General features: G+C 41.8%; 1 protein-coding gene across 2 annotated transcripts in view; it reads right to left on the bottom strand.

Annotated features, from left to right (window-relative positions):
- Window positions 1–207: 207 nt before the first annotated feature.
- SCARB2 (scavenger receptor class B member 2) overlaps window positions 208–26,556 on the bottom strand; it is a 93,366-nt gene continuing 67,017 nt past the window's right edge. The window contains exons 9-13 of one of the 2 annotated variants that reach the window (XR_016308756.1): window positions 21,293–21,366; window positions 15,680–15,731; window positions 11,876–12,034; window positions 2,524–6,222; window positions 208–2,484 (exon numbers count right to left, since the gene is read on the bottom strand). Coding sequence is in view for 1 of the 2 variants with exons in the window: in XM_089663732.1 (XP_089519858.1) it covers window positions 6,184–6,222; window positions 11,876–12,034; window positions 15,680–15,731; window positions 21,293–21,366 (324 nt within the window). In the remaining variant the exon portion in view is untranslated. Of the gene's footprint in view, window positions 6,223–11,875; window positions 12,035–15,679; window positions 15,732–21,292; window positions 21,367–26,556 lie in introns of both variants that reach the window. The other variant, XM_089663732.1, reaches the window with a different exon arrangement.

Raw genomic sequence — 26,556 nt, forward strand, 5'->3', positions numbered from 1 at the left:
TTGTGTCTATTTTGGACCGAATCCTTTAGTAAAGCTCTTCTCCAACTAAAAATAGTCGATCATGCAAGGAACTGCAACAAACCAGTAAATCAACCCCTTTGTGTACACCGTGTATACTTTTATGAAGTGAAATCCTCCAAAATGTGTTTTTATTATGCACAACTGTTGTAACAAATAGCACATTTTTTTTTGGAAAAAGCAAAATGATTTCATTTTTGAGCCAAGTCAAGTTTAATAAATGTTTGTCACACTATATGATGTAATATGAACATTGATTTGTAGTAGTAAAACATGTAGCAGCACAAATTAATATACTTAAAAGATGAACATGAAGTACCGAATGTCAGCCAAAACCAATGGGTTAGTAAACAGCCTGAATTAGCACAAACCTTCTCAAGCTTTTTAACATGAAGGATCCCTTGAAATAACTTTCCGGTCTCAGGGAACCCCTACTAATAATGACTATATCTACAGTTCATGGTACATTAGTGTGATGGTCTTTGGAAAGAATGCTCATTACACTTGTAGTCATTGGGAAGGATCCCCCAGTGGTGTCAATGGGAACTTATCTGAGAGGTAAAAATTGTTTATTACTCAGGGAACCCCAAGCAACCTCTGGAGGAACCTTAGGGTTTCAAGGAACCCTGATTGGGAAAGGCTGCATTATTACAACCAGCCTGTGCAATGGAATGATGGCCACATTGGCACACAGAGTATGGTTGCACCTCGCATTTGAGCTGTCATAAGTTAAAGCAATACTTTTTCTTGAAACAAAGACATAACATGCTTGTGCAGTCATTCTGTACAAGTATATTTTGCCTTCTTAACACGGCTTTGTTCTTCCAATGCTAAAGGGACAGTTGAGATGAAAGGGCTTCTACACCACAGCGACTTACAGGCTCCTGTAGAAAATATTGCTTTCATAAGAGACACACCAAGTATGGATCCACCTTCAAGGATGCGGCTTATGTTAAATCACTAAGACCTCATTTTCAAGTGATTGATTTGAATCAGTGCATTTTCTGAAGCACTTCAATGCTCAAGATTCCTATTATACTTCATTCCCTTTATATTATTACACCTGAGTGATGTATTGCTTGAAGTATGTTGCTTGGAAAAAAAAGTACATGAGCCTACTTGGGGCAGAGTCATTCTTTTTTTGATCCTTATAGATTTTAATAGGGGTGCCTAAAAAAATGTGTGTAATACATGACGTTTGGTAATTTCTTGCCTCTCCTCCTTATAACTAGCTGTCCAATGGCTACAACAAAAACACTTAATCCCGAAAAAGCCAGAGAAACTTGTCCAAATGTGCACCCAGCCTTACACTATGGGGGTTATTTACTACAGCTGAAGAGTGCACAACGGGGACAGCTCTGCAGAGAAACCAATCAGCTTCCAGGTTTTATTGCCAACGCTTTATTGAACAAGTTGAAATTAGAAGCTGATTGGCTACTATGCACAGCTGCACCAGATTCTGAGTGCTTCAGTTTTAGTAAATTCCCCCCTTATGTATGTTAGGAAGTTAGTGTTTTTCAGAATTGATTTGTGTTGAACTACGACAGTGCAGTGTAAGCAGCCACAGTTGGTCTGATCTATTAAAACTAGGGAAACCGTGATAAGCAATCAGAAGGCTTTTTTTGATTTTGAATCAGAATGTGGCATTTACCTTAAAAAATTCTATGAATAATGTTTCTGTTTGACAGTGAATATGAGAACTAGGAATACACACAGTTGTAGATTTCTAGTTCTCGGGTGCAAGTTTAATTTACAGTCATTTTACAGTTGGACTTAAAAAGGCATATTGTGTATATGAAGGGGTTATTCCAGAAGCTCAGTTGCTGCAACTTGCATTAGCTACAAGCCCAAAGCCCAAGACAAATCCATCTTTAATTAAAAAAAAAAGTTTAACACCCCCCCTTTTTTTTTTTTCCCTCCTCTTCCTTTCTTCCCTTTTCTCTTTCTACATGACTATAAAATAGCAGCTTTCCCTGTCAAATTCCTCTCATCCCTATATTTTTTGTATGTATACAATATGTACAACTGTTTTTTTTTTTTTTGTGCTGACTTATCTATTTGCAAAACCTAATAATTTCTTGTGGAAAAAGGAAAAAAAGGTCACTCTCACTGGCCTATACCAACCTAGAACCCACCCAGCTGCATTTTAGCAATACCAGGACTCATTGCATTGCTCAGTATACACAAATTTGAACAATGATTTACAATGACTGTCATACAAACCAAAATTTGAATGGTCGTGGTCAAGCGAACGACATTCACAGCCACTGACACCTCAGGTGAAATATCTAATCAAAACATCTTTAACCGGTAAAGCCAAGCTGTAAGTGGATCATGTCAATTATAACATGGACGAGTTGCAAGCAAGAAAAGTAATTTCCATTTTAAATTGGATATTTTATTGAAAGTAAACCTGCCATAGGAGATCTACAGGAGCTACAATTCCTGGCCCCTGCCATAGGAGACCTACAGGAGCTACAATTCCTTGCCCCTGCCATAGGAGACCTACAGGAGCTACAATTCCTTGCCCCTGCCATAGGAGACCTACAGGAGCTACAATTCCTGGCCCCTCTTCTGATCCACTGGCAACATTTTCAGAGTTGCTTTCATACTTTTCCACTGGCAGCAATACTTTCAAAGCCAACCAACTTATTGCAGGTGAGTGACACGAAATGTTTAAACAAGAGGGGTCAGCATGACAGCCAGGCAACTAACATTTTTTGAAGGTCAGCTATGGCAGATTGCATGTGATTCTCATGACTAGTTACTTTTAATAAAACACCATTTCATTTGTTCTAGCTCAGCATTTCTCAATCCTTTTAACACAGAGGAACCCTTGAAATGACTTTGTGGTCTCAGGGAACCCCTGCTAAAAATTACTATATCTACAACTGAGTATACTAGGGATGCACCAAAATTTCAGTGGCCGAAACGCTTCGGCTGAAAACACCCCTTTCAACCGTTGGCCGAAATGAAAAAAAAAAAGCACCGATACATGTGCCAAAAAAACCCCGCCGCCGCTCAGTAGTTCTCAGCCTTACCTGAGAAACCATTGATCCTGGCGCTGGGCATAGAGATGAGTGATGGAAAGATGGCTGCCACTCATCTCTATGCCCTTGGAGGAACGGCGCTATGTCACTTCCCGTTCTGCCATTTTTTTTTCTTAAACCACTAGATCAATGCTTTTTTTTTTTTATCGAATGGTTTACATTGGAGAGGAGAGATGGGGGGTCTTATTGACCCCATATCTCTCCATAAAGAGGACCTGTCACTAATTATTTCTATCACAAGGGATGCATACATTCCTAGTGATAAGAATAAAAGTGATAAAAATTTTTTTTAAAAGGGACAGTGCAAAAAACCCCAAAAAAACCCCTATAAATAAATAATAATAAAAAAAAGTTTAAAGTGCCCCCGTGCTCGCACGTAGTGATGAACGCATACATAGGCCATGCCCACATATATAAACGGTGTTCAAACCACACACGTGAGGTATCACCATGAACATCAGAGCAAGAGCAATAATTCTAGCACTAGACCTCCTCTGTAACTTTACACTGCTAACCATTGAAATTTTTAAAGCATCACCCATGGAGATTTTTAAGTACCGCAGTTTCATGTCATGCCACGAGCGTGTACAATTTTAAAGCATGACATGTTGGGTATCTATTTACTTGCCGTAACATCCTCTTTTATATTTTACAAATAAAATTGGGGTATGTATTGGGTTCTTTTGGTTTTTTTTCATCAGTGTATTTTTTTCCAAAAAATATATATTCATTTTTAAAAACTGCACATTTCGGTTTTCGGCCAAGTGCATTTTGAATTTTCGGTTTCGGCACCAGAATTTTTATTTCAGCGCACCACTAGAGGATACATTAGTGCGATGGTCAGTGGGAAGAATGCTTCCAACACTTGTGGTCATTGGAAAGAATTACCCCTTTACAGATAGCTGAAAAGATCAATGGTGTTTGAGGGAACTTATCTGAGAGGCTGAAATTTCTCATTGCTCAAGGAACCCCTAGCAACAGCTGTAGGAACCCTAGCATTCCATGGAACCCTGATTGAGAAACCCTGTTCTAGCTTGTCTGAAATGACAAACGCAACATTTTTATTAAGCTATACAACAATGCTGTGACAGATTTTCAACCATCTTGGGTAGTTGTAGAATATTATGTACAAGAGGTTATTTTATGTTGCATTTTGATTCACTCTAAAAGGGACAGTTTGGGAGACATTCACTGAAATCAGAAGCGGTAAATTGCAAAGTTATATGTACCAAATAGGTAAACTAGTTTGAGAACCAACAGTCATTATACAGTTACAGAAAATTTCATACTCAGTCGTATTAACATGATGTGTACTATGGAACTCATATATAAAAGAAAAACAAAGTGCAAAGTATACTAAACATTCTATACCCATTACAACCAGTCACATATTTTGTAATATAAAAATGACAGTTAAGATCTGATTGGATGCTAAGGGTAACACTAAGTGAGGCTTTATGCAGCAATAGGCTTTTCAACTGTTCTTTACAGTATGTAAGACAATCTCTGACATCCTTGTAATAACAGTCATAAGGTACGCAGCATAAATGGAAATACTCCATGGGGCTGTAAATTGCTGTCCGAGTCCCTGAGTTTTTACCTGGAGCTCTAATCACAGCTTTTGCCTACAGTGCCACCTGCTGTAGAAATCTGAAATTGCAATGCAACTATGCAAAGAAAATGCTGATGAATATGCCTCATTGTATCTAAATGCTAAAACCAGTCCAATCAGCAATGAAAACAATTGTAGGATAGTTGTACCAGTATTGCATAATGGTGGGTTCTGGAAAAGTTGACCCTATAATTACACACAAGGATCTCAAGCAATTACATTTAAAATAGATCTAAACCCTATCTGGATTACATCTAGGCAGGCCATAGATGATGCATTTTTCTTTCCTGCAACCAAGGGTTGCAGGTAAGAAAGTCACCCAATTTCCCCATCAACACAGTCAGTGTTGATGGCAGAATCCCTCCTGCAAAGCTATTGTGTTCTCCCAGGTGGAGGAAGAGGAGGGGGGGGGGCATCCCTGTTGGGAGAACACAGTGATTATTGCTGGCGGCTATTGCCACTGGCAGTAATCACAAATAGAAATCCGACATGCTGGTTGTACCCAAGTCAATGGATCTACTCGGGCATAATCAGCCTTCCCATAGATGGTTCTAATCTCGTCTGGTCCCTGCTGAACCAGCTGAGAATCAAAACATCAATGGCCGGCTTTAAAATATTGACACTCTTTGAGTCCCCCCTGTCAGAATACAATAGTTCAGAAAGAGAGATCACTATATCAAACATTGTTGTGTTGATGAAGGGATCTGTCAGTTATTTTTGGTTTAACCTGCTGGTGTGTATACCCAGCTTAACTCTCCTATATGCCCCATACTCTACCTGATAGACCAAAAACAATGTGCTTATGGGAATAGCGCATGCTACCTAGCAAGTCTTATACGTGCTTTATATGTTTATAGACTAAAGGTCAAGATAATCTCACAATTTACCAAAGAAGAAGAATATATAATGTAATAAAACAACATATTTAGATAAGGCAATGTAAAGTGCAGTAACCCATACAAACATGATTTCATTTTATTGTAGTCGTAAAGGGAAAAGTTATTTTTTGATTGGATGTCATGAATTATTTTGGATGCAGTCACTGCTCATGTTCACAAGTATTATTCTGTTGGAGATCACACTATTCTTTTGATATGAGCCTCCTTGTTACAAGCAGTATGCACATATTGGAAACAAGGCCCTGCTGTTAACGGAAGTCAAAACAAAGTGTAAATCCATCCTTCTGAAAATACATGGCACGTGATCAGCAAGGCTGCGGTCCTTTACCATTGTAATTAGTTGCATCCGTAATGTCATTGCTCTAATTAGACACAAAAGGTTATAGCAAATTAAGTAGTCCATAATGGTAAACGACAGAGGTGAATTAGTGTAAAATGTGCTTGTTATTTCACCGTAATGGTAAAACTATGCTGCTTCATGTCTACTGCGCAGCATATTCTGGCTTGTCTTTGCTCTGCTTCTTCCAAATGTCTCCAACTCACAATCTGAGCAGTTAGTAAGCATTTTGCATAGTTTATTTTTTTATATGAAAATATTCTTGAATTAGGTTCTGATAAGACTTGCTGTTTCCTCTTCTGACCCCTAAACAAACAAAGGCAGATATGTTAAAACAAATCCGTTACATAGCAATATGAGGATATATGGGCAATCATATGACCAGGGGCAGACTGACCACTCGGGCACTGCCCGAGGGCCCAGAGTCAGTAAGGGGCCCCATAAGATGCCCCTTGTACCTTTCATAGGCTTTTTTGGGTGTGGTTTGAGTGTGGGCGAGGACCCAGGGGCCCCATGATCCCCTATTGCCCGGGGGCCCCATGAGTTGTCAGTCCACCCCTACATATGACATATAGCGGGTTATTTACTAAAATTGCACGGTGCAAAATCTGGTGCAGCTCTGCAAAGAAACCAGTCAGCTTAAGCCTGGGTTCACAATGATGCAGTGCGGAATTCATAGTGTTTTCTGTGCTAATTCCGCACCACATCAGAATCGCATGCAAACCAAGCCAGGTGCGTATGTTAAGTTAACAACACCCTGAAATCGGTCCGCAAAATGCGGTGCGATGTGCAGAATCGGATTGCATAAGTGTGAATACCCATGCGATCCTATTCTAGTGCGAACTCAAAAAAGGGTCCTGCACCTTTTTGGTGTGGTGAGATTTGAGCCATACAAAAATGTATGGCTCCGATCGCATCGTACACAGATTGCATGTGATTTGCACAGGAATGCAGTGCAATTCCTGTGCGAATCACATGCAATGTACCGCACCAATGTGATCCTAGGCTAAGTTAGAAGCTGACTGGCTACCATGCACAGCTGCACCGGATTCTGAGTTTTAGTAGTGTAAATCTCTCCCACAGACTGAAGTTTTATGATAAATTTGTACAAATGTTTGTGTGCATTAGAAAATGTTGATAATCAGATGTTAGCTTTAAACAGAAATGTTGAGAATGACATTATAAGACATTTAAAGCTAACTTCCGGGATAAGCAAACATTGTCTAACTACAAGAGGTATGTGTATTCTTACTTGCATCATGGTGTGCTTTATGTATTTCTTCCAGATCTGTGCAGTAATACAGTGTCAATCCTTGCCTCTGTGCAGGGGGTTCCCACTCTATTAACCTCCCTAGCGGTATTCCCGAGTGTAGCTCGGGGTAAAATTTCAGTACTGAAAGCGGTAACCCAGAGCTACACTCGGGCTTACCATGCAGCGTTGCATAGGGAGTCCCTGCAGCACTTACCTTGTCCTTCGCTCCCGCGATGCATCCCCTGCAGCGTCCCCGGCCATCTCCTCCGGCCGATGCCGGCATCCGGCTTCCGTGTTCCGGTCCCTGTGACGTCGGGACGTACGGGCGGCAAATTTGAAATTTTTAAAAAAATGTCATTTTTTTAAAAATGATTATTACATAGTAAAACATTGCTGTTTCAAAACATTTCACATACATTTTGTCCCTACTGATTTGTCCTGTCCCCTGCTTGCATTTTGACTGTTCTTTCTGCCTGGAAACTTAGAAAAGTCCATGGCGTCCAAAAAGCGTCCCTTTATGTCAAAAGCGGTTTTAGACCGGCTAGAGAACAGTGATAGTAAATCAGAACCACTTGCAGAATTGAGTGATGATTCGTGGGGAAATTCGTCATCAGACACTGAAAACGATTCTGAGACTTTGCTCAGTGATGTGCGAACTTGGCGCTCGATTTCAAATTTCAGTGTTTTCGGTTTGATTATATTATTTAATTAAATTTATTATTATTATATTATTATTTTTTATGATTATTAAATTATAATTTATGATTTTGTGTTTCTAGTTTTATCATATCCGGAATGTTTACTAGACTCTTGTTCGGACAGATTTCAGTGAGTTATTCCTAAATTACAGGCCTACAATAAAAAGAAATACATATTTCCATGCAAAAAAAATGGTACCGCTTTCAGCACCATAAATCTGAAATTATCAGACCGCCAGGGAGGTTAAGTCACTTCTGCTCTTTCCTTGAACAGGTATATTGTTGTATCCACCCTCCTGTAGAGCTTTCTGAAGCCTTTGGTATGTGGATCTGCTGGGCCTCTTCCACTGCTCTGCTTTCTACAGTCTTTGTGCAGCACAGTGATGATGTCACAACTACTGTTATAAAAAGGTAATATCTAGTTTTGCAAAGGCATTTGGTGCAAACAAAAAGGGAATTTGTAGCCTTTGTGGCTATTGAGGAAAATATTTAAATAAATACTTTTGTGCCTGGAGTTCAGCTTTAAAGCACCACTTTTACAACCTTGTTGTTATCAATTTATGCGGCATGTTTTAAGCCAGTAGAATAAATACAAAATTACGAATGGATAACTGGGCAGCTAGCGAGGAACCAATATATGTTAATTCCCAACAAAGCTAAGGAAAATGCTGTGCCAAAAACTAAATCAAATAAGACCATGTGATGAAAATAAACATATAATCAAAACTCTTAGGTGAAATAAATAAATAAGTGAAATCAATAAATAGGATAGGACACCATGTAATTAATATGGTGCAATGTGTCCTTTACAAGATTAAGAAGTGAAAATACACTGGCACCCAAGTGCTGGATCCACAGATTATAGGGAGGATGCACCCAACACCTAGGAGGTAAGTATTATGCTTACTAGAACCTTTACGTCCAAATAGAAGCAGACAGCATATGTGCTACTATCCTCAAGGTGGATGGATCTCTCTATGTCTCAATCATACTGCAACCCAATTCACAGTCCTTCAGTTGAACTTTCCTTGCTGGGAGTATGCCACACAATAACACGACCATGAAGGACAAGAAGAGGGCTCCCATAGTGCATTATTAAAAACTTTATTTCTAAAATCATAAACAAAGCATAAGAAATACTGAATACCTGTATCTCCATTTCTACTGTACCGTGCAGTTCTTATGCTTTGTATATGGTTTTAGAAATAAAGTTTCTAATAATGCACTATGGGAGCCCTCCTCTTCTCCTTCATGGTCATTCCTAGATTGTAAGCTCGTAAGAGTAGGGCCCTCTTACCCCTCGTACGTTGTTTGTTGTTGTTGTACTGTGCCATGTATTGTCCCCCCTATTGTACAGCGCTGAGCAAACCCTTTGGCGCTATATAAACTCGTAGTAATAATAATATTAATAATAGTGTTATCGTGTGGCATACTCCCAGCAAAGGAAGGGTTCAATTGAAGGATTGCAGAGTGTGCCACACGATAACACAATGACCATGAAGGACAAGAAGAGGGCTCCCATAGTGCATTATTAATTATATGGTTTTAGAAATCAAGTTTTTAATAATGCACTATGGGAGCCCTCTTCTTGTCCTTCATGGTCATTGTGTTATCGTGTGGCACACTCTGCAATCCTTCAATTGAACCCTTCCTTTGCTGGGAGTATGCCACACGATAACACTATTATTATTATTATTATTATTACTACAAGTTTATATAGCGCCAAAGGGTTTGCTCAGCGCTGTACAATAGGGGGGACAATACATGGCACAGTACAACAACAACAAACAACGTACGAGGGGTAAGAGGGCCCTACTCTTACGAGCTTACAATCTAGGAATGACCATGAAGGAGAAGAGGAGGGCTCCCATAGTGCATTATTAGAAACTTTATTTCTAAAACCATAAACAAAGCATAAAAAATACTGTATACTTGTATCTCCATTTCTACTGCACAGTGCAGTTCTTATGCTTTGTATATGGTTTTACTCTTTTTCTCATCCCCCACATCTCTTCTAACATTCTGCTAAAACTTTGTAATAGTACTGCTTGGACCTTGAAGAAGGGGACATACCCCGAAAGCTTGTCCTCAAAATTGTATGTTAGTGCAAATAAAAAAAGTATCACGTCAGTACTCAATTATATGGTTTTAGAAATCAAGTTTTTGAGTACTGACGTGATACTTTTTTTATTTGCACTAACATACAATTTTGAGGACAAGCTTTCGGAGTATGTCCCCTTCTTCAAGGTCCAAGCAGTACTATTACAAAGTTTTAGCAGAATGTTAGAAGAGATGTGGGGGATGAGAAAAAGAGTAAAACCATATACAAAGCATAAGAACTGCACTGTGCAGTAGAAATGGAGATACAAGTATACAGTATTTTTTATGCTTTGTTTATGGTTTTAGAAATAAAGTTTTTAATAATGCACTATGGGAGCCCTCTTCTTGTCCTTCATGGTCATTGTGTTATTAAAAACTACAGGTCATCTCCTGTACTGTGTCCGCAGTCTCTGGTCATCTCCTGTACTGTGTCCGCAGTCTCTGGTTAAACTTCTGTACTGTGTCCGCAGTCTCTGGTTAAACTTCTGTACTGTGTCCGCAGTCTCTGGTTAAACTTCTGTACTGTGTCTGCAGACACAGTACAGGAGATGACCAGAGACTGCAGACACAGTACAGAAGTTTAACCAGAGACTGCGGACACAGTACAGGAGATGACCAGAGACTGCGGAGATAGTACAGGGGATGACCAGAGACTGCGGACACAGTACAGGGGATGACCAGAGACTGCAGACACAGTACAGGAGATGACCAGAGACTGCAGTCTCTGGTCATCCCCTGTACTGTGTCCGCAGTCTCTGGTCATCCCCTGTACTGTGTCCGCAGTCTCTGGTCATCCCCTGTACTATCTCCGCAGTCTCTGGTCATCTCCTGTACTGTGTCCGCAGTCTCTGGTCATCTCCTGTACTGTGTCCGCAGTCTCTGGTCATCTCCTGTACTTTGTCCGCAGTCTCTGGTCATCCCCTGTACTATGCATGCAGACTCTGGTCATCTCCTGTACTGTATCCGCAGACTCTGGTCATCTCCTGTACTGTGTCCGCAGTCTCTGGTCATCTCCTGTGCGGTGTCCGCAGTCTCTGGTCATCTCCTGTATTATGTCTGCAGTCTCTGATCATCTCCTGTAGTATGTCCGCAGTCTCTGGTCATCTCCTGTACTAGGTCTGCAGTCTCTGGTCATCTCCTGTACTATGTCTGCAGTCCATTGGTTCAGAATATTTTTTTTCTTGTTTTCTGCCTCTAAAACCTAGGTGCGTCTTATGGTCAGGTGCGTCTTATGGAGCGAAAAATACGGTATTTAATGTTTTCACCTATTTTTTTTCCTTTATTTTACATATGAATTTTATGGATATTTAATTGATATGATTATTTTCATTACATATATATTATATTATTTGGGTTAATTTGTTGGCACTGCATTTTCTTTTGATATGGTTTAAACCATAACAACCACAATATGAAAATTACAATCAGCCTTATGTAAGGAAGTGTTTGGTATGTCAAACTTGACAATTAGTTTAACAAGCCAAACCAGGATGGCAAAACAACTTTCATTCAATATAGGAAGGAAAGATATCCAATTAAATTATAGAGAGAAATAAGTGGGGGTTTTTTGTAAAGTTGGAAATGGCTAGTACTCCCCTCATTGTTTGTTTCTGTCTGTGTCCCTGTTTCAGTTTCCTTGACTTATCTGCTGACTCGGTTGTCACTGTGACTATAAGCCTGGATATCAGTCAAAACCTGATAGGAGTTCTAATACTTTCTCACTCCTTCCAAAGTAAATTACAGTTAAATGTTTTGGTTGGACATGTACTTTAAATACACTGCAATTAAGTATTACATCTTTACCATTTTTAACACCATAAAATAAATAATAAATTGGCTGTAAAATTTAAGTGATACAAATGAAATTTAAAAATACACAGTATACTTCCCAATTTAAACATATACACACCTCTTCTCTTGTTCTTTGTGGACGGCATGCCGTAATAACAAATAATACACCAAACAATAGGCCTAGTCCCATAATGATGAAAGGAACATTGGCTACTACTTTGGCTTTCCATAGAATGATCCTAAGTTTTGCAGAAGACTTGTCATCAATGAGAGTGGTCTGTAATACAATTTCACACTGATGTAAGTACAGCAAAAAAAAACAAAAAAAACATTCAAGAATAAATTGTCATTTTTAGGGGCCAACACAACTTTTCAAAAGACATGAGCTATAAAAAACATGTATACAGTACCTATGGTGGTTCATGTAAATGAATAAACAAAAATGGTGCAAGCCTACATGGCCTTTGGTATTGTCAATGAACAGTCTGTTGGAAAAGCCTTCTTGGTCACAGCTACGTGGGAGATTTTTAGAAGGTCAAATCACACTAATAAAGTTAATAGCATGTAATTTCAAAGGGTAGCATAATGTGTTGCTTTTGACCAATTGTGTGCCAATGATCTCCACTGTAAAATATTTGTGAAGCCAACACCATTGGCAGCAATTTGTTCCATTTATTTAGCAATCGGCTGCTGATGGGAACTAATCTCTATTGAAGTGAAAATACCTGTTGATCTGCCCAGAATTGCAGTCAGTTTCTAACTCTCTGCAGAGGGCTGACAGCGCTGCCTTGCTGCACTGAAATTCCAAGCAGCACTGTCAACCTTGAATTCTCCTTTGATTGATTACATCATCACATCCCTCTCTCCTCCTCTCCATAATGCCCAACACTTGCTCCCTTCTTAAACAATCTGCCTGTAAATTCTCCCCTACTTAAGTGCAGCAGAGGAACAGTGTTTTTAGCTCAAACAGGGAGTTGGGAGTGGACTACATTTCTGGTAGGGTCAATGGATATGCAATTATTTTAGTAAAAATAAAAATACCTTTTCTCACCAGTAGTTAGAGCAGTCTTGTGACTTCTGTCAGTGTTCAGCAGAGCACTGGTTAAAGTTTTAAAGAGGAGTTATCTTTCTGCTCTAGGAGGATGCAAAACCCCTGACGTCTATCTGGACAGTGCTGATTGGCCTTGTGCTGATCACATGCACTCTTCCAAGAAAAAAAAAAAAAAACCCCTCTCTAGCAATACACACTAAACTGAGCATGTGCAGAAGGGCTACGGGTTCAGTCTGTCTGATCAGCGTGGACATTTGAACAAGAGGTGGGGCATGAAGCCAGGATCAAACGGCCTTTTTACACAATGCAGAGGATTAACCCCTTAGGTTCCACAGTGAGTATAACAAGCATGCTTTACCGCAGTTAAAGACTGATTTTACTGTTGTGTGTTTAGTAACACTTTAAGCTGAAGCACCCAGCCGGCTCTAGTACCTCCCCGCACACTGTAGGTGGCTCCTCCTCTCCTACTTGCAGGGAGATCATCCAGTTGGGGTGTCAGCATCTGCACTGCACTCTGGGCACCTACAGCTCCCTTGTCCCTATCCTGCCCTCAGTGGTAGCCGATCAGGAGTTCAGATCTGTGGGAGCCGTTGGGAGACAAGCTGTCATTTGTAAACACAGAAGCTGGACTTCTGTGCACAAGTGATAGTGGAGTCGTCTGGTTCAGGCCCTCTTTTCCCTGCTCACCACTAAGTTCTAGCTGAAAAAAGCCCTGGCTGAACACCTATGAACAGATAAACACATATAAAGTGAAGGTTCCCAAATCTTGCACAAGTTTCCCTAGGCATCATGATGGGACGGTGTCTAACTGATGCACATCTTGAATTTTTATGAAATGTCTGCTTTAATGTCTCTAGTAGGCTTTACAAACTCAAGTACAAAGATCATGTCACTGAAGTCCCTAAGCCCTTGTTCACACTGAATGTGACTTTGAAATCATGGTACTTCACTTGAAGTAGGGCGATTTCTGAGCAGCAGGTCAGTGCAATTTCAGGTGCGAATTGCCCGACATCTGTGCGACTTCATGCACACGTCTTATGTAAGTTGCACCTAAAATTGCCAAAAATAGTACAGGAACTGTTTCCAAAATCGGTGCAACTCCAACGGAGTCAGAGTCACACTACACCCTGTTCCAAATTATTATGCAAATTATATTTTTCTCATTTACCTAAATAATTGATGTAAATAACAGTCAGCATAATTCTCATGTTATCAACTATTAAGAGTACAATTCAAATTTTATTGAACAAACCTCCTAATAACAGGATTTTTGTTAAACATAAAAAACTTACAATGCACTGTTCCAAATTATTACACACAGTAAGTTTCAAAACACTTTATAGGTTGTAAAGAACTGAAAATTGTCATTTGTTGTGTTTGCAGCATATTTACTGAAATCAAAAGCTATTTCTATCAAACTTTTAACAACATTTTAACTTTTTAAACATTTTAACAGGTCACGTTACATTGTAACATAGGACCCCTTATTTGATCGCAGCTTCACAAGTCTTGCATCCATTGAACTTGTGAGTTTTTGGACAGTTTCTGCTTGAATTTGTTTGCAAGATATCAGAATAGCCTCCAAAAGCTGCTGTTTGGATGTAAACTGCCTCCCACCCTCATAGATCTTTTGCTTGAGGATGCTCCAAAGGATCTCAATAGGATTGAGGTCATGGGAGGATGGAGACCACACCATGACTTTCTTTCCTTTTATCCCCATAGCAGCCATTGATGCAGAGGTATTCTTTGCAGCATGAGATGGTGCATTGCCATGCATGAAGATGGTTTTATTACGGAAAGCATAGTTCTTCCTTCTGTACCAGGGAAGAAAGTGGTCAGTCATAAACTCCACATACTTTTCCGAGGTCATCTTTACACCTTTGGGGACCCTAAAGGGGCCGACCTGCTCTGTTCCCATGATTCCGGCCCAAAACATGACTCCACCACCGCCTTGCTGACGTCGCAGCCTTGTTGGAACAGCGTGGCCGTCCACCAACCATCCACTACTCCATCCATCTGGACCATCCAGGGTTGCACGGCACTCATCAGTGAACAGGACTGTTTGAAAATTAGTCTTCATGTATTTTTCTGCTCAATGCAGCAGTTTCTGCCTGTGAGCATTGGTTATTGGTAGCCGAATAGAAGGTTTATGCACAGTTGCAAGACTCTGGAGGACTCTACGCCTTGATGTCCGTGGGACTCCAGAGGCACCAGCAGCTTCAAATATCTGTTTGCTGCTATGTAATGGTATTTTAGCAGCTGCTCTCTTGATCCGATGCATGGATCTGGCAGAAATCTTCCTCAATGTGCCTTTATATGCACGAACCCGTCTGTGCTCTGAATCAGCCACAAATCTCTTAATAGTGCGATGATCACACTTAAGTTTTCGTGAAATATCTAATGTTTTCATACCTCGTCCAAGGCATTGAACTATTTCACTCTTTTCGGCAGCAGAGAGATCCTTTTTCTTCCCCATATTGCTTGAAAATGGTGCTCTGTTTAATAATGTGGAACACCCTCCATCCATGAGTTAAACTGAAAACAAAATATTTAATCTTTGTGACACCTAAATAAAATTTGCATAATAATTTGAAACAGGGTGTAATTGGAACGGTTCCACTGCCGACAAAAGGATGCGACTTGTCATGGGATTTGGAACTGTCAAATCGCAAGACAAGTCGTACCACTGTGAACCAGGGCTAAGTGAAATATCTGATGTGGGTGAACTGACCCTTTTACTTTGATAGCCGACCATTCAGCATAATGATGAATTAAGTCAGAAGTATTGATCAATGTTGGCAGAAAAACCTCTAATAAGAATGAAGCATAAAATAAAAGTAAATAGTATTAGTGAATAAAAGACATGCTCACCTCACTGAAGTGCATTACTGGGAAATAGAGAGTCCGTATATTTTTTGTAACACTAAAATAAAGAAAAAAAAAATCTATTAGTGTAGTTCGTGCCTATATTATGTCTACTGTTTGTGGACTTTACATGAAAGTGTGTATTTGCAGAAAAGGCTGTGTCTGAAAATAAGCGCTGATTGCTGCATTTTTTCTGCAGCACACTGGATGACACTGGAGGCACTGCACTGCTGTGCGGAAACCTGAATGGCGTGGACACTTTTAATAAAGTTTAAGAAAATTGCAAACAGTGCAATGCTCTGAATCAGCGTGTTTCCTCAACCGGCACACTGTATGATAGACTGACAGCAGCCCAAACACTAAAACAGAGTATACACAGCTGCCATATTGCCCCATGGCCAGTATAGAGAATGTAAAGCCAGCCTGTCAACCACAGCCCTACGTGTCCTGCATACTTTGGGAAAAGAATTACCTCTGAAAAAGTTAAATGAGTTGATTGTTCAGGTACTTTCATGTTTACAAGGCTGAAGAATGGGAAGGCTCATTCATTTACCTAATACATCCTAACATGCATGAAACATGATTACAGCTAGGGGTTTTTATTTGAGCATTTTTGGGCAGTACAGTGGCTAAGTGGTTAGCACTTCCACCTGGCAGTACTAGGGTCGTCGGTTCGAATCCCAACCACAACACCACCTGACTGGCGTTTTCATGTTCTACCTTTGCCTGCGTGGGTTTCCTCCAGGTACTCCAGTTTCCTCTCACACTCCAAAAACATGCTGGTAAGTTAATTGGCTCCTGTCTAAATTGTCCCTAGTATGTGTATGTATGAATTTAAGTTAGGGACCTTAGATTGTACACCCCTTGAGGGTTAGGGACTGATGTGAATGTACAATGTATATGTAAATGGACAGTGCTATATAAGTACCTGTAATAAATAAATACAAGCCATTAAGAATCATATTTCAAGAGTTTTACATGCATATTTTAACATCAGGCATTTTTTTTTTAGTCAATGGAACACACTGGGTGGCAGGGAACGAGTTTTTCCAGGCTAAAATAACACTTGAAGAAAAAAAATGCTTGATTCAAGTGTTCACAGGCATTCCTATTGAAGTCCACAGAGCGAAAAACACTTCAAAAGCAGCTCCTGTAGCTATTGGAGCATCAGGCATTGAGCTACTGATGCCTCTATATGGGATTTTGATTTTCCCGTGTTTTGGAGCTTTGAGCTCCAAGCACTTACATGTGAATGGGGCCCTATGAACACTACTGGGATACGTACTACATTCTGGAAACAGTATGTGGTAGCATTCAGTATAAATTACTTTTTGTATTTTGTGGTAATGCAGTATATTTTACGATACGATTACCACATTTTTGCCACTAGATGGAGATGACACTCATATGAATTAATCTATTGAAGAAATGACAGCCAAAATTCATGCACAAATGCTTGTGACATTCATCGAACAAATTTTTTATGAATGCACTCCCTGAAGTAGATGCAACAGCAGTTTTGTGAAGTGTTATTTGCCCCAATTCCTGTCACTTTTGCTGAGCAGCCTAGTTTGTTTATAATAGTGTAGAGATAAATTAAAGTGGAACTTCATTCTCTCAATCAACACTGACTATTTTTAATCTTTATACTGCTAGTATTAGTAAATAGATAGGAAAGTATATCATATTTACTTGTTTTAACCTTTTTTTTCACATTTCTTCAGTTACTTCCTGGTTTCCAGGCCTAGGCAAATGATGTCATACATCCCTGGTGTCTTGAGGGGGGGGTTTCTCAGCTAATCACATCCTTCTGCCTGCATGCCTGAACTAAAGGCAGATGGATTCCATGAAGTAAATGCTAAATGAATCATCTATCCTTACTCAAGATGGCCACGGCCAAAAATGCTAGGGGGTGTTTTTCAAAATTATTTCTCAAAACTAAAAAAATAAACCATGGAGATATGGATGGATGGATGGATGGATTTGCTTTGAATATAACACAAGTCATGCTTTAAAGTGGGGGTTGTCAACCCGTTGATCCCGAGCTACCTGTCGACCTCAGACAGGTGATGGATAGCTTGATAACACAGCCCAGTTTGGCCAACACGGTCTTCTACTCAGAGCTCTAAAGCGGCGCAGGTGAACGCTCACCCAATCCTAGGCTGAAGAGGCAGCCCCCACCCCTTGAATACATGCATCTGCAGGGTGGGGAAAGCCTCCGGAATAACTCGGGAGGGTTCGGCCTCCTCTCCAAACATGCTCCAGCTCTTCTTCTTCCATGCTCATCTCCTCCCTGATTCAAGGCTTGTAGGTGGTACCAGGTGGGAAGGCGAGATAGGGTTGTCGACATTGATCAGAGCCAGGTCATGTAGCAGTGGTGCCACTACACCTTCACGGCACCACTCTGCATTTGGAAAACGTCTGTGCTCCTTACACTCAAGCCTTCCTGATGCCCCAGCACCATGCCCTCCTGACACCCCAGTACTGTGCCCTCCTGACCCTCCAGTACCAGGCCCTCCTGATCCCCCCCCCCCAATAACATTCCCCAATTTTCCCCTCAGTGCCATGCTCTCTTGACACTCCAGCTGTCCTGATCTCCCAGTACCATACCCCCCTGCATCATGCCCTTCTGATCCCTCAGTACCATGCCTCCCCTGACCCCCTATACATTGCCATCCTGACCCCAGCCCTACATACTGATGACTTCTATACACTGCCCTTTACGCGACTGACCTCTGTGCACTGACCTACATTCTACTGACCTCTGTGCGCTGTCCTACCTGCTACTGACCTCTGTACACAGCCCTACATTATATTGACCTCTGTACACTGCCCTACATCCTACTGACCTCTGCCCTACATCCTACTGACCTCTGCCCTACATCCTACTGACCTCTGCCCTACATCCTACTGACCTCTGCCCTACATCCTACTGACCTCTGTACACTGCCCTACATCCTACTGACTTCCGTACACTGCCCTACATCTTACCGACTTCCGTACACTGCCCTACATCCTACTGACCTCTGCATGTTGCCCTACATCCTACTAACCTCTGCATGCTGCCCTATATCCTACTGACCCCTGTACACTGACCTACCTGCTACTGACCTCTGTACGCTGCCTTACATCCTACTGACCTCTTTACGCTGTCCTACATCCTACTGACCTCTGTACGCTGCCTTACATCCTACTGACCTCTGTACGCTGCCTTACATCCTACTGACCTCTGTACGCTGCCTTACATCCTACTGACCTCTGTACGCTGCCTTACATCCTACTGACCTCTGTACGCTGCCTTACATCCTACTGACCTCTGTACGCTGCCTTACATCCTACTGACCTCTGTACGCTGCCTTACATCCTACTGACCTCTGTACGCTGCCTTACATCCTACTGACCTCTGTACGCTGCCTTACATCCTACTGACCTCTGTACGCTGCCTTACATCCTACTGACCTCTGTACGCTGCCTTACATCCTACTGACCTCTGTACGCTGCCTTACATCCTACTGACCTCTGTACGCTGCCTTACATCCTACTGACCTCTGTACGCTGCCTTACATCCTACTGACCTCTGTACGCTGCCTTACATCCTACTGACCTCTGTACGCTGCCTTACATCCTACTGACCTCTGTACGCTGCCTTACATCCTACTGACCTCTGTACGCTGCCTTACATCCTACTGACCTCTGTACGCTGCCTTACATCCTACTGACCTCTGTACGCTGCCTTACATCCTACTGACCTCTGTACGCTGCCTTACATCCTACTGACCTCTGTACGCTGCCTTACATCCTACTGACCTCTGTACGCTGCCTTACATCCTACTGACCTCTGTACGCTGCCTTACATCCTACTGACCTCTGTACGCTGCCTTACATCCTACTGACCTCTGTACGCTGCCTTACATCCTACTGACCTCTGTACGCTGCCTTACATCCTACTGACCTCTGTACGCTGCCTTACATCCTACTGACCTCTGTACGCTGCCTTACATCCTACTGACCTCTGTACGCTGCCTTACATCCTACTGACCTCTGTACGCTGCCTTACATCCTACTGACCTCTGCACACTGCCCTACATCCTACTGACCTCTGTACGCTGCCTTACATCCTACTGACCTTTGTACACTGCCCTACATCCTGCTGACCTCTGCACACTGCCCTACATCCTACTGATCTTTGCACACTGCCCTACATCCTACTGACCTCTGCACACTGCCCTACATCCTACTGACCTCTGTACACTGCCCTACATCCTACTGACCTCTGTACACTGCCCTACATCCTACTGACCTCTGTACACTGCCCTACATCCTACTGACCTCTGTACACTGCCCTACATTTTATTGACCTCTGTACACTGCCCTACATTTTATTGACCTCTGTACACTGCCCTACATTTTATTGACCTCTGTACACTGCCCTACATTTTATTAACCTCTGTACACTGCCCTACATTTTATTGACCTCTGTACACTGCCCTATATCCTACTGACCTCTGCACACTGCCCTACATCCTACTGATCTCTGTACTGTGCCCTACATCCTACTGACCTCTGCACACTGCCCTACATTCTATTGACCTCTGTACACTGCCCTACATCCTACTGATCTCTGTACTGTGCCCTACATCCTACTGACCTCTGCACACTGCCCTACATTCTGTTGACCTCTGTACGCTGCCCTACATCCTACTGATCTCTGTATTGTGCCCTACATCCTACTGATCTCTGTATTGTGCCCTACATCCTACTGACCTCTGCACACTGCCCTACATCCTACTAACTTCTCCACACTATCCTACTGACCTCTGCATGTTGCCCTACATCCTACTAACCTCTACATGCTGCCCTACATCCTACTGACCTCTGTACACTGCCCTAGATCCAACTAAGCCCTTGATGCTGCCCAGCATTATACTTGCACTAGCCAGATGTCAGAGCAGATAGCCAGGCCTGAAACTAGTCAAGAAAATCAGCCTGCAGTACCAGATGTTCTGCTTTCATGATGAACTCCGGCATCAGACATATGAGGGTGACCAATTACTTTCCAGGCATAAGAAAATGCGCATGAAAGTGAATGCGGAGTTTCTCACTGAATCTAACTTTTAAGGTAGGCTAAGCTTATATTTTAAGGGACGGTGCACCCTGGTGATCTTTGATCGTTTCAATGTTGCCCAGGTAGATCGCCATCTCTCAAAGGTTGCCTACCCCGCTTTAAAGTGATACTGAAGGTACTCTGTTATATATATTAAAAAAAAAAAACACATCATACATACCTGCTCTGTGTAATGGTTTTGCACAGAGCAGCCCTGATCCTCCTCTTATCTTCCTGCGCTCCTTACTCCTCCCTCTTGATGAGTGGCCCCACAGCAGGTCACATTTGTTAAAGACAAATAGCAAAATACACAGCTCCACTGCATTTATGTGAACTTTCTGACCAGCCATGGGATTTATAAAACTTTCATCTATCGCCTGTGACTGGATCATGAAGAAGCAGTCAAACACATATGTGTACATACACAAAAACAAAAAAGAAAAGGAAATGCCTATGATTTCCACTCTATCCTTTTAGTGTAAACCAATGCGCATGTATACTGTACAACTACTTACCTAAATTTAGGAATTTGTCTTACATAGACGTTGACTTGCATTCTCTTGGCAGCTCTCAGTAATATTCCAGTAAGCTGAAAGATCAGGGGGAACATCATTAGGTACAATGGTAAAACCTATGTCCAGGCAAAAAGAGAAAAAAAAATCTCCAAAATACATGCACGTCTCCTTTAAACATGCTGCGTGTAGAAAAAATAACTGACCACACAGCAAAGAAGCAATAAAAAGGTGGTTGATATACATTTTTACCGTCTCCCCAATTACCCACCTACAAAATAACATATGGTAAGCAATATTTCACGTTTAATACTCATTACATCTACAGTTTCTCTTTACATTAGCAATAATTAGAAAATAAATTGTGAGAAGAAAGGCTTTCTTTTTTTTTTTTTTTTTTGAACAATTGTAACACTGCTGAGTCACAAACTTCATGTGATCAGCAGTGATAACACAGTATGTAGTTACAACAGGCAGACTCATGATTGTGAAAAGTAAAAATGATTACTGTAGTCTAGAATAAAGGTCACAGATGTGGAAGAGCTTGTCTTGCACATTTGGATTAACCCTTACAGCCATTGTATAGAGAGAATAAAGGAAGTCCTGACAAACTAGAAAGAGCACAGTTAACACTCTCCCAGTGTGTTCTCTTCATGATTAGAGCAAGATGGCAATTACTGGATAAAAGGGAAATGAGAAGGAAGGGATTATCACTAAAGCAGGGGCAGACTGACAACTCATGGGGCCCCCGGGCAATAGGGGATCATTGGGCCCCTGTGTCCCTGCCCAAACTCAAAAAAGCCTATGAAAAAGGTACCAGGGGCATCTCATGGGGCCCCCTACTGACCCCGGGCCCTCGGGCAGTGCTCGAGTTTCCAAATGGTCAGTCCGCCCCTGCACTAAAGTCACCCAAAGTGAATCACATACAGTGCACACTGTGGAGGTTGATTTACTAAAACTGCATGGTGCAAAATCTGGTTTGGCTCTGCCTACAAACCAATCAGCTTCCAGGTTTCACTGCCTAAACTTAAGCCCTCATGCTCACGGGACATTTTGATAACTCTGGTAACATTAGCTGTGTAAAGTCACGCTAAAAACGTGCGTTTTTCAGCTTTTTTTAGCATTAGCATTTAGCAGCGTCTTCCCACATTTGCGTTTTTTTACCAAGAAAAAATTTTTTTTTGGGGGGGGGTAAAAAACATCCAAAAAAGTCGGTTTATGGCGTTTTAGCACGTTTTTCAGTGCTAGAATGTTTTTACAGCTAAAAAACTCATCTAGAATCCCACTAGTCCTGGGGGTTTTTTTCCAGCCAAAAAATGTTGATCCCAGTCTATGTGTGCATGGACACATAGGATAACATGCTGGGGGGTTTACTGGCTGTACAAAAAGGTCAAAAGCCAAAAACAGCAGCTGTAAAACATCAAGTGTGCATGAGGGCTGACCCCCGGTTCACATATATGCTGCCATGCGGGCCGCGTTTTGCACGGCACAAGAGCCCATTCATTTGAATCGACTCCCATGCCTGTGACACGCAAGGAAGAAGTCCCTGCACTTGTTTGGAAAACGCAGCCTGCACTGGAACCTTGGTTCCTGCGAGTGGCATGCCATTAGAAGTAATGGCACCCGCCTGCATGTCCGCATTTCTCTGAGCAGGTGGTGCGGCTGCACGGATTTTCGTGCGGATCCTCAGCGGCACCACCCGCACAGATGTGAACCTAGGGCGGGTGTCGGCAACCCGCGGCTCCAGAGCCGCATGCGGCTCTTTTTCATCTTTGCTGCGGCTCCGGAGCACACTGCCCACCAGGTGACAGGCAATAGGGTTTCAGTGGTCGGCAAGCCGCGGATCGCAAGCCACATGCGGCTCTTCTGTGTGCCGGGCGCCCGCTCCCCTCCCTCCTCTCGGGCGGCCGCCTCAAAAGTCAGGACTCTTTTAATCCGGCCCACGGAGCGTGGAACATTAGCTGTCAGGATGTAGGCGGGGCAGCCAGGATGTAGGCGGGGCAGCGTGACGAACTCCTCTCACAGTCCGCCCTGAAGACCGGAACACAGCGCGGGAACACAGCGAGAGGAACGCGCGGAGCAAAGGTAAGTGAATTGAGACAATATGGGGAATTAATTACTATAGGGGGGATGAATTACTATATGGGGGATGAATTACTATATGGGGGATGAATTACTATATGGGGGATGAATTACTATGGGGGATGAATTATTATATGGAGGATGAATTACTATGGGGGATGAATTACTATGGAGGATGAATTACTATGGAGGATGAATTACTATATGGGGGATGAATTACTATATGGGGGATGAATTACTATATGGGGGATGAATTACTATATGGGGGATGAATTACTATGGAGGATGAATTACTATGGGGGATGAATTACTATATGGGGGATGAATTACTATATGGGGGATGAATTACTATATGGGGGATGAATTACTATGGAGGATGAATTACTATGGAGGATGAATTACTATATGGAGGATGAATTACTATGGAGGATGAATTACTATATGGAGGATGAATTACTATATGGGGGATGAATTACTATGGGGGATGAATTACTATAGGGGGGATGAATTACTATGGGGGATGAATTACTATGGGGGATGAATTACTATGGGGGATGAATTACTATATGGGGGATGAAGCTAACTGCACGATCCTGTATATAGCATTAAGGTAAGAAACAATATATGCAGTGTCGGATTTGTTTTAAATGTTGCAATGGTTTTGCGGCTCCCAGTCTTTTTTTTCCCTTCGGAAACGGGTCCAAGTGGCTCTTTATGTCTTAAAAGTTGCAGACCCCTGACCTAGGGTAATTGAACAAGCTGAAGTTAGATGCCGATTAGCTACCATGTACAGCTGCACCAGATTCTGAGTGCTCCGGGTTTAGTAATTCTCACCCTGTGTGTCAGAGGCACATAGAGAGAACATAAAATAAAGAAATCTGCTATGCCCTTTACACCCTGAGACAATTTTCTGTTTGCTGTACTGGGTGCATGAAATGCCTTCTGTTGTGTTTTGCTATGTAGGGGATTTTATGTGTTTGACCCAAAAAATGTGAAGTGGGGTAGTTCCCAACCAAGCAAAAGTAAAAAACCCAAAAAACTCATACGTACATTTTTTATGACAGAATAAACTCTCTGGGGCTGATTTACTAAAACTGGAGAGTGCAAAATATGGTGCAGCTGTGCATAGTAGCCAATCAGCTTCTAACTTCAGCTTGTTCAATTAAGCTTTAAAAAAAAAACAAAAAAAACAAAACTTGAAGTTGATTGGTTTCTATGCAGAGCTGAACCAGATTTCACACTCTCCAGTTTTAGTAAACCAACCCGTTTGTCTCTTCTGTCATAGGCTGTACACTTGCAGAGCTAGGGAAGGGGGTGAAAGAATAAGGAGGTTGAGCCATGATTTTACCATCCCCAGATCACTTACCTTAACCTAGCATGGCAGCTGGAAGGGATGGTACACAAGCCACAGCCAGGATTTATGACCCATTCAAGTGAACCCATGCCATGACTGCACTGCAACCGTTGCTGTGTAGTACTGTGGACTTTCAATGGTTAAAACAGTCAGTGAGGAGGTGATATATCACCTCCTAGGCACCTGTCAAATGCCCTCTGAAAAGCAATCCAATCTAATTTTCAGAGGGGTGGCATTGCAAGCCGCAAGCATAAAAGGGCCCATACAGTAATTGCTTCTCCGTGCCTGTCAGCTGTTTTTCTGTGTTGAGTGTACACCATGTCATGCATGTCCAGCCTTGGTACAATTCTGTGCAAAGAGGAAGCAAGTCCCAAGGTCATGTGTAGGATTTATGTCATCTTGGCCTGGCCAACGAAGATGATTGAACACCCTGAATTCAGAAGACTAGTGAACATGAAAGTGCCAGCAATGGTGGGGAGCGTGGACATTGCAGCAGTGGGAGGGATCACTTTGCTGGGTAAGAAGGCATAATGTGCAAATAATACTGTACATGCTTGCACATTATGGCACAAAGGACCAAAAAACAGCTTTTGCTACATTAATACCTACTGTATTTCTATGGGGCTTTGAGTCATAGGTGCACTGACAAAGCATTGTACAGTCCATTTCCTGTGAGCCTAGGCTGTCACAGACACCCCCCCTCCCCCACATTTTTTCTGTTTGTTGTACTTGAAATGTGAAACATCTTCAGATAGGTCTCGTTATATTTATGTCATGTTGTACGCTTTTCATGAGTGCGTACATATTTTTAATTACAAGCATACAGCAGTTTACTGTAAAGTGTTAATAAACCCACAACAGTAAAATCAGTCTGTATATGCAGTGAAGCATGCTTGTTATACTCACTGTGGAACCTAAGGGGTTAATCCTCTGTAAAAAGGATGTTTGATCCTGTCTTCTCTGATCTTCCCCTTCTACTGTCCCCAATCCATCTGCTGATAGAACAGAGCCTTGGGCGCAAGCCACACATGTTCAGTTTGGTGTGTATTGCTAGAAATTTTATTTTGTGATTTTTGTGATCAGCACATGGCCAATCAGTGCTCTCCAGACAGAGGGTCAGGCGTCCTACCGTCTCATAGGACAGTGATATGAGAATGAAAACTCCTCCTACAAGCTTTAACCAGTGTTCAGCTGAACACTGATAGAAGTCATAAGACTGCTCTAACTGCTGATGAGAAAAGGTATTTAGCAGTTTATATTTACTAAATTTATTGTACTTCCATGTTCTGTGTACTGTGGAAGACTGAATATAGTTCCTGGGTTTAGCAACACTTTAAAGGGATTTTTATATGATCTTTTATGTTTTTTACAAGCTTGCTCTTTGAGGTTTTTGTCATTTAATTAAATATAGAGAAGTGCAGATTAGAAACTACAGAAAGCTCTAGTAAATTAGTGCAATTGCTAGATGCAGCTTATTATTAAAGATTAGACCGGCCTTTTTCAACCTTTTACACACACACACACACACGCGCACACGCACGTACAAACCCTTGAAATAACTTTCCGGTCTCAGGGAACCCCTGCTAAAAAATACTATATCTACAAGTCATCATATATTAGTGTGATGGTCAGTGGGAAGAATGCTCCTGACAATTGTGGTCACTGAGAATTACCCCATGGGTGTCCAGCCCACAGACCGCATGCAGCCCAACACAACATCATAAACTTTCAAATGTTTTTTTGGTATATTTTGTAAAAGTGCTTTTACATTTTGTGAACACATGTGGCTGAAAAAGGAACCCTAGTATTCCATGGAACTGTTACTTTTGTT

This window comes from Staurois parvus, unplaced genomic scaffold, assembly GCF_062004578.1.
Source record: "Staurois parvus isolate SC_StPar_1 unplaced genomic scaffold, SC_StPar_1.0 ptg000044l, whole genome shotgun sequence".
Classification (NCBI taxonomy): Eukaryota; Metazoa; Chordata; class Amphibia; order Anura; family Ranidae; genus Staurois; species Staurois parvus.